Source organism: Onychostoma macrolepis, chromosome 08 (assembly GCF_012432095.1).
Source record: "Onychostoma macrolepis isolate SWU-2019 chromosome 08, ASM1243209v1, whole genome shotgun sequence".
Taxonomy (NCBI): domain Eukaryota; kingdom Metazoa; phylum Chordata; class Actinopteri; order Cypriniformes; family Cyprinidae; genus Onychostoma; species Onychostoma macrolepis.
This window is the reverse complement of record NC_081162.1, coordinates 3,132,279-3,148,102: the sequence shown is the minus strand read 5'-3', so window position 1 is coordinate 3,148,102 and position 15,824 is coordinate 3,132,279. Positions and strand designations below refer to the sequence as shown.

Sequence of the window (15,824 nt, the reverse complement as noted above, 5' to 3'; positions counted from 1 at the left end):
TTTAAGAAAGTGGTTCTAGCTGAAAGCTAATTAGTTATCTTGAGACCAAATAAATAATGACTGTATGAAATTACTGTATGCTGTTGAGATGACCACTAATGGCTTTCATTGGTTAGTCAGTAGCTATTTATGTCATAATTATACAGTGTACAGATCAACTGCTGTATTCATTGTTCTCAGTAGGTTATTATTGCTATAAATGCATTGCAGTGACGTGCATGATAAACTTAAAGGGTTAATGCTCCCAAAAAGGAAAATGTTGTTATTATTTGCTTTGCTATTTATTTTTTTCTTTGGAGCATAAACATCAAAAAGCATATAAATGTTATATTTTGGAACAATCTTCATGCAGCTTCATCCATACAACAATAGTTCATTGTGATCACGTCTATCAAAGGACAAAAATATAACCAAAAACCATCATGAAAGAGTCATAAAAGCAGCTCAAAGCAGACTTGCACTATATTCCAAGTCTAAATCAATTTGATAGGCTGTCAATGGACTGGCATTTTTATCCATATTTAATTTAAAGTAAACATTTCACAATAAAATGACCAAAGTGATTCATTTCAATACAATAACAATAAACAAAGTTATTTATATGTAAATAAGTCACTCTGGTATGCAATTTGTTGTTTACCTATTTAGTTGCTTCGGAGGTTTTAGAGCAGTGTGCAACTTTGGCATCTCTAGTACTTTGTGATTTTGTGTAATAGCTATACCAAGAATGTCTAAATCTGTTCCTGGAGGGCCACTGTCCTGCAGAGTTTAGCTCCAACTCTAGCTAATCCCACCTGATCCAGTTAATCAGGCTCTCAGACCCACTAGAAACTTTCAAGCAAGTGTGTTGGGGTTGGCTGGAAACTCTGCAGGACAGTGGCGCTCCAGGAGCAGGTTTGGACACCTCTGGGTTACATTAGCCACACATTCAGAAACTCTTATCCCAACCTGTCCCACATCTTGTGTTAATATCTTTTGGCATCAGAATGAAAAGGAAGTTGGTAGCCCAATAAAAGTCCTCCATTCTGGACCATAGAACAGTGTTTCTAAGTTCTGTTCCTGGGGGCGTCTCAGCGCTGCTCATTTGAGGTATTTTACTAATCTGACGTAGCCCATTCAGGCCATTAAGAACTCTACTAATGAGCTCATGAGTTGCAATAGGTGTGTTAGACAGGGATGTGCTGTGCTGCGGGCAGAACCAGGAGCAGGATTGTGAAATACTGCACTAAAACATCATGCAAAGATAACGCTGGCTTCAAGTCATGTCAGAACGATCACATTTACGAGATGAATGCCTCATAAACCACAATGTCATAATTACCAGTGGGAAACACAGGATTGTTCATAAGCGGCAACTGTTTGAATTGGGGACGTGCTGATTAGAGATTCATGCCAGAATATTTATACAGTATGTGGTAGGAATAGTTTGGATGATTTTTTTGTACTGTTGCTTGCCAAGAAATAAAAGTAATTTTCCATCATTTTCTGAAGGTGCAACAATAATAAAATGCATACTGCATGTGATTCTAGTCACACGTTATATTAGGTGGCCTTAACTACTAATCATTTGATACAATATAATTACTATGTACATAAATGTTGAAATATTTACACAGTTAACTTTAGCCCCAAGCCTTACTCTAATACTAATCTTAATCCCAACCTTACCCTTACTCCTAAACCTAACTCTAACCCTTATAATCCTAACCCTAACCCTAACCCTTCCCTTACTATTAAACCTAACCATACCTCAAACTCATTAACAATAAATCCAAGAATTTTCTAGAACAACATGTAGGTACACAGTAAATCCATAGTCTTGTAGATATTTAATGTTAGTACAAAGTAGTTAAGGCCACCTAACATAAAGTGTGACCGTGTATCTGTTGCTCTTCATTTTGTTGCCCAAGGGCTTTCTGTTGTAAGTGAAATATGAAATTGACCAACCTTTTTTTTTTTTTTTTTCTCATATCAACATCATATAAACACCTCACATTTCTAGACTCATAAGTAATTTCTTCCCAGGATGATTTGAAGGGATGAGACAGAAGCAGACAAAATGTCTCATTAGCTTGCTGGCGAGTGAATATTTCTGGAGAAGACCAGAAGACCCACCTAAGCCAGATGGTCGCTGATGAGGGATTTCTTCTCCTTTTCACACTTCAGTCTCGTTCATTTTAGACAATGTGTGCAGTTGGATCTTGCACTCAGAATAGGGTAATGGGCGAAGGCGGCATGGCACTAGCCACAGCATATGTTGGCAAACAACATTGATTGTTTAACTAGACACCCATATGTCCAATTTGTTGAAGGTGAGCTTCCAAATGACTAATTCCTTCAAGAGTCCCGCAGAACCCCGTATCCTGAGTCTGGACTTTCCATTGGGCACATAATGCCAGCATGCATCTATGAGGATGGCCTTGCTGTCACAATGGCCCTTTCACATCTGTTCCCCTTGCTAATGTTGTTCAGCAACATGCCAGCTTGAATCTGCAGAGGCATCTGAGCTACTCCTCTAGCCTCTCAGGTCTGTCTGTCTCACAGATTCGTACCAAAACATTTACTTTTTGTTAGGAAAAATGCAGACTTTCACCATAGACTGACAGACTTTTTGTAGGGGAAAAATCCCCTGGAGCATCCTAGAGTTGAGTGTCTTGCTGGAGATGGCTCATGGCTTCCTTCTTGTGGAATCAAACAAGGAACCTCTAGCAGCCGGTTTTACCACTACACCACACCACCTCTGTGTTGAACGTCCCTTACATGTTGAATGGCCCCCTGTTTAACATCAAGTATACACGTCAGAAATAAATATCTCTTCTTATTGAGGGACAGGAAAATCTAGCAAAGAAACTGAGAACTTGGATCTGGGATTAAGTTGTGGGAACTCCTGCTGGAATTTAAAAGCAACTTTTCTAAAAGGGATGTTGGACAGATGCGTCCAGTGCAGCATGACATTCACACTGGGGATTCTGCAGAGAGGATACAAAAGCTCAACCATGAAAGACTGGTCAGCTAAAGCTATCCAGCAACAGTTCAGTAGTTTGTTTAAGCTATACTGTAGATGTCTGTTTGTGCATGACTGACCCACTTTTTTAAACCACTGTTACAAGCGGGACCAACATATCAAAACCCTGTATTGCCTTTGAAAAAAAGCACTGACTGATGCCCCAGTTGTTTAAGATGTTATAAAAAAAACATTTCAAGGTAATGTAAAGGTTGTCAAGTTACTTTTATTTATGTAACACTTTGTACAGAACAGATTGTTTCAAAGCAGCTTTACATAAATAAACAGGAAAATAGTGTTAATGTTGCAAATTTAATAAATTGTGTAGTAACTTCAATTTCAGCTGTAAAACTGAATCTGTATTGTTTGGTCTAGTCTAGTTTTAGCTGACTAAATATCATAAGAGTTCAAAAAGTCTATATGGTTTAGTTAAATTGTAATAAATTAATTAAGAAATTCTCTAAAATTGCCAAGCTCATACTCCTAGAGAAAACATTCTATTTATATTAGCCCAGTGGTCAGCAACAGGCGGCCCGCGGGCCAAAACTGACCCGCCAGGAATCACCCGCAGCCAGATTATTTTGATAGCGGCTGGTTCTGAAATAGATCTGTCATGACAGCAACAGTTACTCACAATCAGAGTATGTGAGTGGAGCGATGTGATTTTGACTGGAGCGAGGAGCGCATTTTTTAAAAGTCGGAGCATCGTGGTTTTCACTCTCTCCAAGAACGCTCCATCTCCACTCCATCACGAGTACAAATCATGCCAACAGCCCATAACATAACTGTACATTTAGCAAGAATTCACGTTAAACATATTTAGCTAGTTTGATAGAGAATGATCACTCAAATCAGAAAGAATGTTAAGGCTATGATAGTTCTCAAGGAATTTGTTTGTTCCTTGTAGATATTGAATATTTTCAGCTGAAAGCATGATTTAAACAAGTAGCACTTGTTTCTACCGGTACTACTGCACTACTTCATCTGTATCCGATTTCAAATGAGCAGAAATCTGTAAGAAATGCATCGATCCGTAGGTAAAAATAACTGATGAAAACCTACTGTTACTTTCATCATAAACTAAATTTGCACCACAAAAAAACAGTAATTATACCTTTTAATGCTGACAACCATGTTATTAGCTTGTCATGTGGAATGAAAAAAGTTTACACACTAGTGTTCCAATAAGCCACTTTGAAACTCTCCTGTTATTTCATTTATTTTATTTTTTAATATACGTTACGAACAGAAGTGATATTTCAAACCTACTGAAATATGTAGCTGTGGAGCGGTGTTTCTGATATCAGCGAGCGGGAAATGATGAACCCGGAGCGGAGCTGGGAGATGGTCCTCACTGCAGAACACAAGATCCAGGGGGTGTGGTTGGATCTAGATCCAACCCCTCCCACCTTACATTTACCTAAACCTACCCGTCTCCACCCCCTGATCCCTTAAACCTACCAATCTCCAACCCCTAGATGTGGATCCAACCCCGCCCCCTGGATCTTTGCTCTGCAGTGAGGGGCTACTGGGAGCTGGAGCAGAGTGATTATTAAATACTCGGAGTGCGGAGAGGAAATTGTTGAGACTCCACTCCGCTCACATACTCTGCCGGACACTGCCACACAAATGTGGCTTTTTGTTAATGACTGGCCTACTACAGGATTTAACACAGAGAAACAGCTCACTACCAGTTACAAAATACACTGTAACAGTCTGTCACAGGCAATTCTAGTTGCATTTTTAATCAATTAATTTCTTAAATTATCCTTTGACTATGTTCTGGCCTGCCATCCAGTGGCGAAATATTTTTTTGGCCCGATGCCAAACTTACTTGCCGACCCCTGTATTAGCCTGTTAATATGAATAATAAGGTTTGATTATGCAATACAGACACAGATTTAACTGTGGTGACATATAACATCTTTATTTATCTTAAAATTAAATGTAAGCACATTAATTAAACAAAAACAAGAACATTTTATATATGCTTTCTTTATAACAACTTGCAAACAACATTCTTAATTCTTTAAAGCAGACATATTTATTTGTATAAATTAAACACATTAATGCTTATTAAAGCCGCGTCAGGCGCCGGCTGTTGTGAACGAGCTCAGGACAGTTAGACCGGGCGGCGGATCAGAGGGAAAAAACGATATAAATACTGTTCAGTTTCTTGCACAGCCCGTTCGTTTCGTGTCTTTAGACCTTAATGTATTGTCACAAGCCACAGGGTTTAATTTGGTTTAGTCTGTGTAAGTTTTTTTTTTTTTTCTCTCAAAGCCGTGAGTTCCATTGACTGACATTATATGACTGACAGACTGCAACCGTTTGAGTTATAAATCTTCATTTGTGTTCTACTGAAGAAACAAAGTCACCCACATTTTGGATGCCCTGGGGGTAAGCAGATAAACATCAAATTTTCATTTTTGGGTGAACTATCCCTTTAAGATACAACCCAGTATGTTCACATGAATACTCATCAAAATTGACATTTTGACACTTTTCTGTGTATTTGTCCAATCAAGAGGGATAGTTTGGGAAAGAGAACTCAATTCAGTACTCATACACTGTCAGAGATGCAGCTTTCTGTGTGTGCGGTTCAGGTGTGTGTGCACAGTACCAAAGTTATTCAAATTCATCCATTTTTCTCTTCTTTTTTCCCCCCAGACATTAACATTTCTGAATGTTTTTGAGACATGCAGCAAATGTATGCTAATTTATGTCCTGCCAGGTAGATTAGTATGTTACAATTCAAATGTTCGTATCTAACCTTCCTACCACGCAGGAGACTAGTTCTGATTGGATCTCTTTCCAAATTGTCCCTCCCTAACATTTTTCATTAATTGATGAAAATGTCAATAGATTTTCAGCATGCTTTTTATCATTCATAACTGGTTTTATTTATTTATCGTCTCGTTTTCACCAGTGAAAAAATGTTGTTGACGAAAACTATGTTGAAAATTATTCTGCTTTTGAAGACAGACAGTGCCTTTGCTGACCCCATCTTGACCTTCAGATTGACCACAGTAGGCAGCCATGTGCTCGTGGGTGTAAAGGTTTCTCAGGTGCAGTCTGGGGTTGAGCATTTAATACATAGCAGGAAATTCAGGCATACAGAGCACTGACGCTGTACTTTAGACCAGGCATTTGCTATCACAGCATGACCTCTGCTTTTCCTTTGACCGGCAACCTGTCAATGGAAATTTCTACATGCAGGACCATTATGCAGTGACTTTTTCAACCAGCAATTTTCATGTATGAAATGTATTTTCTAATTATCTTTTAGCATTTTCTCTGGCACACATAATGAATTCAAATCATTTTGCTTTCAAGCTTTTTTAAAATGCAAGACAATCAGTGCCGCAGTATAATTTCCTCTGCCTGAGGAAATCTTTGGACAGTAAGGCTTCTTTCTCCTTTTCACCTATCAGAAAAGCCTACTGTAGATCATTTCCTTAAATGTGTTCTGCGTTTTCACTGTAGACAGTACAGATCCTTTAGAAAAAAAAACTAATTAACCTTTAGGTGACGGAGCACACGTTCGTCATGTACTTTTGTTCCAAACACAGAGCCAGGAAAAACAAAACCCCCCATCTCGCTAACACATGCGTTACCTGAGCTACCTACAGTACACTACCTGGCTCTAAATCAATGCTTGTGATGTAAAGTTGTGTTAGACTGAGGAGGTAACCATAGCAACAGCACTCAGCTTGAGCGATTTCCATTAGGATCAGTATGGGACGGTACATTGGCACATTACAGTAGGTACTGTTATTATTTATCACTTTATTACAGATTTATGCATCATATATATATATATATATATATATAATTAAAAAACATTAGGTAGATATTATAGTTATCCTTTAAAAGCTGACTGAAAGTATAATATGCACACTGTTCATGAAACAACCATGTTTGAACCTAATTAGCATTTAATGTAATGTAGCTCCAGTATAAAAGGTTAAAGTACAATATCTTTAGTCTTTTTAGTTGTCTCTCAGTTCAGGAGGTGGTTTACTTGTAATAGATTATTTTATGACCACATGGTTTTAATGTCCAACGCTCACTGACACGTGGTTAATAAAATTGATTTATAATGACAAGTAAGTCATGTATATTGCATTGTACAACAGTGCTCTTCTTGCTTGTTGGGTTTCTTTGTCATTATTTTGGCAGTGCCTCGTCAAAAAACTGGTTGTGAAAAATAAAACGTGTCTTGTGGGATTGGCGGGGAGGTAACTGAGAAGTGCGTAGCAATGAAGTAATTAACAGGCCTAAATTTAAGATTTTTTTTATTTGAATTGCTTATAAAAAAATGTCCCTCCATTTGGATTACACAGTAATAAACTTAATGTGGTGCATATTTGACTGTCATGCATGAATGAAACAGGTAATAAACTGGTAAAATAGCTGGTAAAAAAAGAAAATGGAACAGGTTATTATTAACTATATGCATCTATTTTATTTAAATAATCATATTTTCAAAATGCATTTGTTCACATTTGTTTCCAAATCAACATAAAAGTGTTAATTGTGAAAACATTTTCATTAAAATGTATGAACATGGTTAAAATATGAGTGTGGAACAAACAATATAAGTTCAATAAAATGTATGTTATATGTTATATGTATGTAGTGTTTGGACTGTTATAATTCTAGTTTTCTGTTGTATTGATTGATAATACATATATAAACCTGTTTATTGTGTATTTAAAAGAATATCACCAGTTTCATTTATGTTTAACTGACAAATATGCATCACCTTAAATCATTTCACTTTAATTACTATATGTGTGTCAAATATAATGAATTTTTGGTAAAGTTTACTTATTGTGTTCATGTTGATTTGCAAAAAACTTGCTGCTATTGAGATGGGATACAGTTAAGGTTAGGGGCAGGTTTGGTGGTCTGGTTAGGTTTAGATGGGTTAAGAGGTAGAGTAATTATGAATAACAACAAAAAATCAAATTCATAATACATAAATTCTCAAACATAAATCTTAAATTTAGGCCTACATATATTTTAAGTGTACTTTCAATCTGCATGATCATATTTTAGATCCCTTGATCCTGCCCCATAATTAAACTTAACAACTACCTTACTAACTATTAATAAGCAGCAGATTAGGAGTTTATTGAGGCAAAAATCATAGTTAATACATAGTTAATAATGAAAATTGCACCTTAAAATAAAGAGTGACCGCTGAAATGTGCTAGGTTTTATGCTAGGTTTCAATAAATATAACATTAAATTGATTATTAATTATTCAATGCAATATTGTATTGATTGTTTTTAATAGTGTAAAAATATATATAGTTTATTATTTTACCTAGAATATCCATGTACAACTTTTTTGTGCTTGTTTTACTTTCCCCATTTTAATATTATAAATCAAATTTCTTAGAAAGGTTACAGCACACCCCTCCTCAACAGTCTGGATTATTTGAGGTATCATTCATGCCTGTAGCTCAAATTATGCTGAAAGAGCTGCATATCAAATCTTAATAGTCAGGGTTAAGAATTTATTCATATAATATGAGCAATAATGGTAGTGATGCTTGCTTTAGCTAGAACCACTAAAAACCTGAATGATCTTCCTGTTTATGAGCAAATGCAATTGCATTACACCATTACTTTGAAGTTCAGTGGTTAGAAAACAATCATGTAGATGCTTTTATGATTATAGGAAGAGCTGATAAATGGAATGAACTCTCTCTCTCTCTCTTCCTCTGTGTTTGTGCTGTGGTTCTGTGCGCAATAAGCTACCTAAATCCCCCAGGCCTGGATTACAGTTCTGAGGGGATTTAAGTGTCGGCTTGACAGGTGTTACACAGTCAATAAGTTAGCATCTTTACTAGTACGGCATCAGAAAGACAGCTCCAGCCTGGACTGAGGATGCTAAAACTGTTCTGATGTCTGCAAGACTATCCTTCAAATCCTTCGGGTTTGGACGTATTGTTTTTTTATGTTCTTGACATTAGATTTGCTCGTGAAACAGTGTTGGATGGAGGTTTGCCCAGAGCTTTGCTTGACAGAGCGATTGTAAGGGCAGGAATCAGAGGAAGCAAAGTGCAAGAAAGAAATCAAGGAATCTACTAGTAAGTTGGCAACAACAGAGCGATGTGCGCCGCCGTGCTGCCTGCCAGTTCGGTCACTTCTGTCGTGATGCCCCCAACATTAGCGCCCCAGATGAAGCCCGCGCTTGCTACTAAGCCGGCAACACCTTCAGCCCGAGTGGCAAACTCAGTGATGGCAGCCGCCTGCTCTAAAGCTCTCCACAAACTGACCCTGTCACGGCTCCTGGCGGGATTCTTTTGGACGGGGGATAGTTCTGTGTACGGATCCAAATGGAAGCTAGGCTTATTTGGTAAGAGTCAAAAAACCTGGATAAATTGATTTATTCTTACCATCTTTGTTTTTAAATAAACTTACTGATTTTTTTTTTTCAGTTTAGTGGATTTCAAAAGTCATTTTGTGAACTGACATGTCTTTGAAAGATTATTCCAGAGGGTATTTAGCAAGATTTTGATTTTGCTTTTTTAATTCCCCTATAAATCAGAAAAATGCTATTATATAGACACTCTGGCCCATACATCAAGGCAAGTGATAGGCTTATGTTTAATACATTGCTTTTTAAAGCAATTTTATGTTTTTGTCACTGATCTGGTTTGGTGTCGATGTAGCCTGTCCCAGTAACCACTCTTGCAGTCTTTGCACTTGACCACTTGTCTGTTTGTATGACCTATTGCATTTGGCCCAAGTGTGCAGATGAGGCTATAAGTGTGTGCAGAACTTTTGATTACCTGATGGGACAACTGTGTTGTAAAGCTGTAAGTAATGTTTTTAATAAAAACTTCTAAATGTCCCTGTGGAACGAACAAAACAATTTAATTGTGGTGCTTCTAATGTTTTGCAAAATACACATACTCATCTCTGCATCATTGAAATGTGCAACACTTCACATTTTACTGCCAAATTATATGTTATACTGTATCTAATTAATTTACCTTAAAGTGGAATTTTTTTCTTCAACCCGACAATTTCAGGGCACGAGATCCTGAACATGATGAATGATGGGATACGCTTAGCTTCATCCACTGCTCAAAAGTGGTATTAGAAATATTGTGGATATAGTGTGCATTAAGGGCGCTGAACTTTGGCATTTTGCAGACCTGGCACAGTCTTACACACTTAATTCCTGTCTTGTGCACTTGCTCTCAAGTAGCCAAGACCGTACGTATGGGTATTGGATGGGATTAAACAGATCACAAAACTCATGGTTGAGATTTTTGAGTTGTGATCGGATCATTTTTACAAACAGACAAACACTATATGTACTTCTTTGATACCACAGCAAAAACTACTAGCCTAACTAAAAAAATAAAATAAAAAATCAAACATTATTAATGACAAGTAAACACTTAGTAATATATATATATATATATATATATATATATATATATATAAAACGGAAAAAAATATGCAAATTCCAAGCATAAATAAATAGAATAGAACAAAATTTAAATAATATAAGGTCTAAGAGTAGTACTCAGATACAGAAAGGTACTAATTAAGTGTAAAAAAATGTATAGTGTTCACTGTATGAATTAAATATAGATTAATCTTTGTTACAGCTTAATATGTTTTCAGACCAAATGCACTGATCCAATATAATGAAATACATCCGATTTCTTTCTGTTTACATTCACTTCACTTAAGACATAACCCACTGTGCTTATGAAAATACTTGATGAAATGGGTCTGTTTAAGCGCAAGGTGATGTGAAAGAGAACTGAATTCTGTGTTTACATGCTTTCTGAAATGTGATTCTCTGTGCGCGCTTTGAGTGTGTGAGCACAGAAAACACTGTGACTTTAATACAACTTCTAAAAAACATCTTTGATAGTTCAACTGCACATAGTTTTCCTCTAAAATCACCTATTAATGTCTAAATTTGATCAGTCCGATGGAGTCACACATTCCACAGAAGCATCTTTTAAACTGATATTTCTGTCATCCTCATGTTGCTCAAAACTTACATGATTATTTCTGTTGAACACAAAAAAAATTATGAAATAATGATTTTTTTATTTATTTTATTATTATTATTATTTTTATTAAATGCATGCTGATCACTAGCTGTGAAGTTCAGTTGCAATTTCTCTTGGTTTATTAATAAAAAAATGGCAATATGTTATATTAGGTTGAAATGTATACCTGTGTTTCCTTGCTAAATCGAAGTTCTACTGCCAGACTAGTTTGTTTGAATATACAGTATAATGAATTACTGCTATAAGTATGGTCATGTTATCTAAACTAAAATAAAATAAATAAAAAGCATTTCTTCTTCAATAAACCAGCACTTCCACTAGAGCCACTAAAATAAAATAAAATAAAAGTGTTTATTTTCAAAAATGTTTTAGAATTTGTTACCTTGTGTAATTTTGTGTTAAATACTTAAAATATCACGCAATCTGCAAATCTATAAGTCAACTGTGAGGCTTGTAAAATTGACAGATGCTTGGCAACAAAGAAATAGCAACTGAATGTCATTGCTGTCATAAAATATAACTTACATTTACTTGCTCTCCAAAACTCTTTCTTGGTTGTTTACAGTGTACCGGTGTGACTTTTGACTTCATCAATGCATTGAGACGTCAAGAAGGCTGATTTCTTTAGTTTGTCATGATGGAAAGGCACCTGTTTGTACAGGGGCTGACATATGGGCAATCCCTTTAAGCTTTAATTCCCTGATGGATGCTGCGTGAGAGGTTTACCTTACTTCTGTCTGGCACACATCCTGCAGACGAGTCCCTTTGACCTGCTGCATGGCACCGTTAGAGGATCTCCTCTGGTAAACAGGCTTAAACGCCACCAATCACTGCAGTTCCTTTGGTGTCGTTGACTTAACTGAAAACAGTTGTAGCGTCTTGTTGCCAACAACGCTCTTGAGCCAACTCGATTATGTTAGTATTCAAGCTGGTCAATGAGCAACACGACTAGTCATTTTGTTTTTAAATTTCCATTCAGGTTTCTTGAACGCTTCAACCATGAACCTGGTTTCCATAGCAACCATTTCAGACCCACTAGAGGAGTATTTTTGATGAGGTACCAAATGGGAAACTCTTGCGTTAGACTGCTTTTGCACAACATGGGACACATTCAGTAAAGCTTTCTCTCTTTTTTTTTGGTGTCCACTGTTCAAGCAATCAAAAAGCGGTTCAGCTTAACCCCTATTGATTCTAAACGTCCTGCTGTGTATTCAGCAATAGGGATCAGATCAATTTAAAAGACCACTGCTCTTGCGAGCATATCAACGAAAAACTACTGAATTTCACGGCGCATTAAGCTGGCACTGTATCACAGAACTTTTGTATTCTAGTTAAAGGTTTAACTGGCAAATTATCCACAAAGGTTGCAGGTTCCATTTCCATATTCTTAAAATAAATGTTCTTTATCGCCTTGTGTTAATCAAAGAACCCTCTTCATATCATGAACTGTTTTCTGTTACTCTTGAGTTTATTACTTTTTTGGGGGGTGCCTTAAAGTCAACATGAAATCCAAAATGTCGCAATTTACTCTCTTAATGCAGATTCCTGGTCTTATTGTGAATGATTAATCAATTAATCATGTAGAAAGAAAGGTTTGTCCGTTGCTCAATCTCTGAAATGAGCCGAGGCCAAAAAACAGTGTCAAAAAGCTATATAGGCATTCTTTAAGGCTGCCATTTAGAAATGTTGCCTTTGAAAAAATACCTATAGTTAACAGATTCAGTGCAACTTAACATTAATGCAAATGACAATATGCCATTATTTTAGTATTGTTGAATAGAGTACTATTATGGCAAAGCTAATTGTAGTATAATATACTGTATACTCTTATAGCTTTTGTTAATATTTTGAGTTTTTATATTTTCCATTTTAAATTTAGTTAAAGATTTAGTAATTCATTTTTATTAAGTTTCAGCATTCAGCTTTAATTTATTTAGTTTTAGTTATTTTACGTCAACTTAAACTGAATGAATATGAGAAATATGCAACTTTTATGCATTTTTTTACATTTTATTTCAGTTAACATTTATTTATTTAATTTTTATTTAATTTTTATTTTTTTTAAGTTAAACTAAAATGCATTCAGCTCAGTTCTGGTATGGAGTGTTTTTCCGAATGCTAAAAAAAAATTCCGTTCTTAATTTTTGCTTCATAAATGTCCTGTTTTACTCAGAAGGCATGTCACATTTTAAAGTAAAATGGGCTGGGAATGCCGTTTTATCCATCCACCCATTTTCCAAACTGCTTATTTTCTGTGGAGCTTATACTTCAAAGTCTCAGGCAATAGGCAAGAAAATACCCTGAATATATAGACGTTCTAATGTTGACTATAAAGAGATAAACACCCCAAATTTTCTGTCATTATCATGTCTTACCTTCATGTTGTTCCAAAACTGTATATATTTCTGTCTTATTTGGAACACAAAAGTTTTTGGGGGGTGAACAATCATTTTCAAGCATCTGTATGTAGCTGGTTTTCGACAAACCTAGAACTTCTCGGGATCAGGCTGTAAAACCCTTGGGTTCTAATTGAAACAATAAATGGTGTATTTTTAGAAGTTACAAGTACTGATGACCCTGGGATCACTATTGCATCGCCACTTGGCCTTGAACAAGGCACTTTAGCCATGCAATCAGTGTACCGTCATTTTGAATAACACATAAGCGTATACACCAATCACTCAAACCTGGATTTAGTGATCAGCTAAAATCTTCTTATATTACATCCTGTCTGTCGATGCTCCCGGCATAATTATCAAATAAAGAGCCACCTCAGATGAGCTCTGCCAATATTAATACCACATTAATACTAAGAGATGGAAACAGCGGACACAGAGCGATGGCTCACTATTGTGAACTCATCACTGATTATTATATAATCGTCTTTCAGCTCATCTGCTGTTTATGTAACAGCGATCTGTTCTCTGAAGAAACTTCTTTACCAAAGCCAGATCTACTGTTGTCTTAAGTGTTACTTCACACTCTTTCTGTTCATAAGTGCATGAATAATGGAAAAACAAAAATCTTGCAGTCATCTCTGTTCCTGAAGGCAAATTAGTGGAACAAAGTCTGCTGGGATTTTGTTCTTGTTAGTTTTTTTTTTTTTGTCCTTGCACTGTTTTAACTCTTACAGCACCATGTTTCTGGGCATGTACCACGGTAATGCCATGTATATATCAAAGCATCACTTGCCATGCTCCTGCTACAGTCTTTTTTTATAAGAGTAAATTGGAAATGTTGTTAATGTTGGAACATTGCTTGGTAATTTCAGTTAATTTCATTTTCATGGCAATTTTCTTCACAGTGTTGAAACATTATAGACAGGTTCAGCATTTTACAACCAAGTGTCAATTGTGAAATGAGCCATTTAGAGGAAATTTAATGTACCAGTTATTTAAAATCCATGATTGTTTCCAACGAGCATTTGCTGTCGTAAGTAAGCATGATGAGAGAAACATTCAATCTTGCCAAACAATAGTTGCGTTGTGAGGGGAGAGGGACATTTGAAAATGAAACATATTGGATTTCGATCAGGTTCATAAAGGTCACAGTAATGATTGCTGGCCGCTTTGAGCTCAGGGCTGATTCAGGAGCATGTCAGATATTTTGATGGATGTTAGTCCTCTGGGTAACGCACACAAACTCAGAAAAATGCTGAAAAAATACCTGAGCAGGATTGACCAATAATATTCTGTAGAGCAGACAACTTAACCTTGGCCATCTGAAAAGATAAAAATAATTTTGTTGTATTTTCGCTCTCAATGAGAGTTGGATCTGGGCAAGAGTTTTCTTTCTTTTCATGCACAATAAATAATAGAGCATTATCATGTGCATTTATAATTTGGGGTGGAGAGTTTGTGTGATATTCAGCCATCTGATGATTTGTGTCTCTGTTCTGTTAGTGGAGAAATGCATGAGCTCCATGCAGACGGGCACTCAGATGGTGAAACTGCGTGGAGGATCCAAAGGCCTGGTGCGCTTTTTCTACTTGGACGAACACAAGTCCTGCATCCGCTGGCGGCCCTCTAGGAAGAATGAGAAAGCCAAAAGTAAGTGTCATTCTTAAGGATACGCCTTAGACCTGAATTGTTTTTTTTTAAATTTGTCATTTCTATCTATTTCATTACTCAGATGCTGTTCTTTTATAGCTCAGGTTACTTAATCATCTCAAATCTTTCTCCTACACTATTAAAAACAAAAGGTTATAAAAGGGGTTCTCACAGTGATGCCCCCATTTTTAATAATTAAATGTAAATTCATCCCCCACACTTTTTCCGGGCAAGTGTGTACACGTTAAGGTTTTCAAGGGCCAGTGTGAATAAATCTAGATTTAAAAGCAAAGAGACAAGATAGTCTATGCATGACTTGACATTGTAGTTGTATCCAAAACTAGAGAATATTATGGAGCGCTAAACACTCTCATGCAGTGTATGTTTCATTCGTACTAGAACCCGGAGGATGCTCTTACACAGAAAGTCCAAAACGGACTCATAAAAGTAAAAATTTATGACGTGCAAGGAAATCCTCAATATGGACAAAGGCATCCAGCTGTCGCTGTAGCTAAGCTGAATTAAAAGCAGAAATGTTTTGACTGATGAAATGTGAAGACAATAAACACACAATTGTGACAATATATAGTTTATGTATGTTTTTCAAGTAATTTCCAGATAATAAATACATAAAGTGTATGAATAATGCAGTGCTAATTAGCATAGAAACTATTCTGCCTTATTTTGTTATAAAAATGGGGGGTGGGGGGTGTT

General features: G+C 36.3%; 1 protein-coding gene across 8 annotated transcripts in view; it reads left to right on the top strand.

Annotated features, from left to right (window-relative positions):
• plch2a (phospholipase C, eta 2a) overlaps positions 1–15,824 on the top strand; it is a 142,967-nt gene that overhangs the window by 85,835 nt on the left and 41,308 nt on the right. For 6 of the 8 annotated variants that reach the window (XM_058784812.1, XM_058784810.1, XM_058784808.1 and 3 more), the window contains one exon: positions 14,964–15,110. In XM_058784812.1, the coding sequence (XP_058640795.1) occupies positions 14,964–15,110 (147 nt within the window). Of the gene's footprint in view, positions 1–9,115; positions 9,378–14,963; positions 15,111–15,824 lie in introns of those variants that run through there. The other 2 variants (XM_058784807.1, XM_058784815.1) reach the window with 1 other exon arrangement.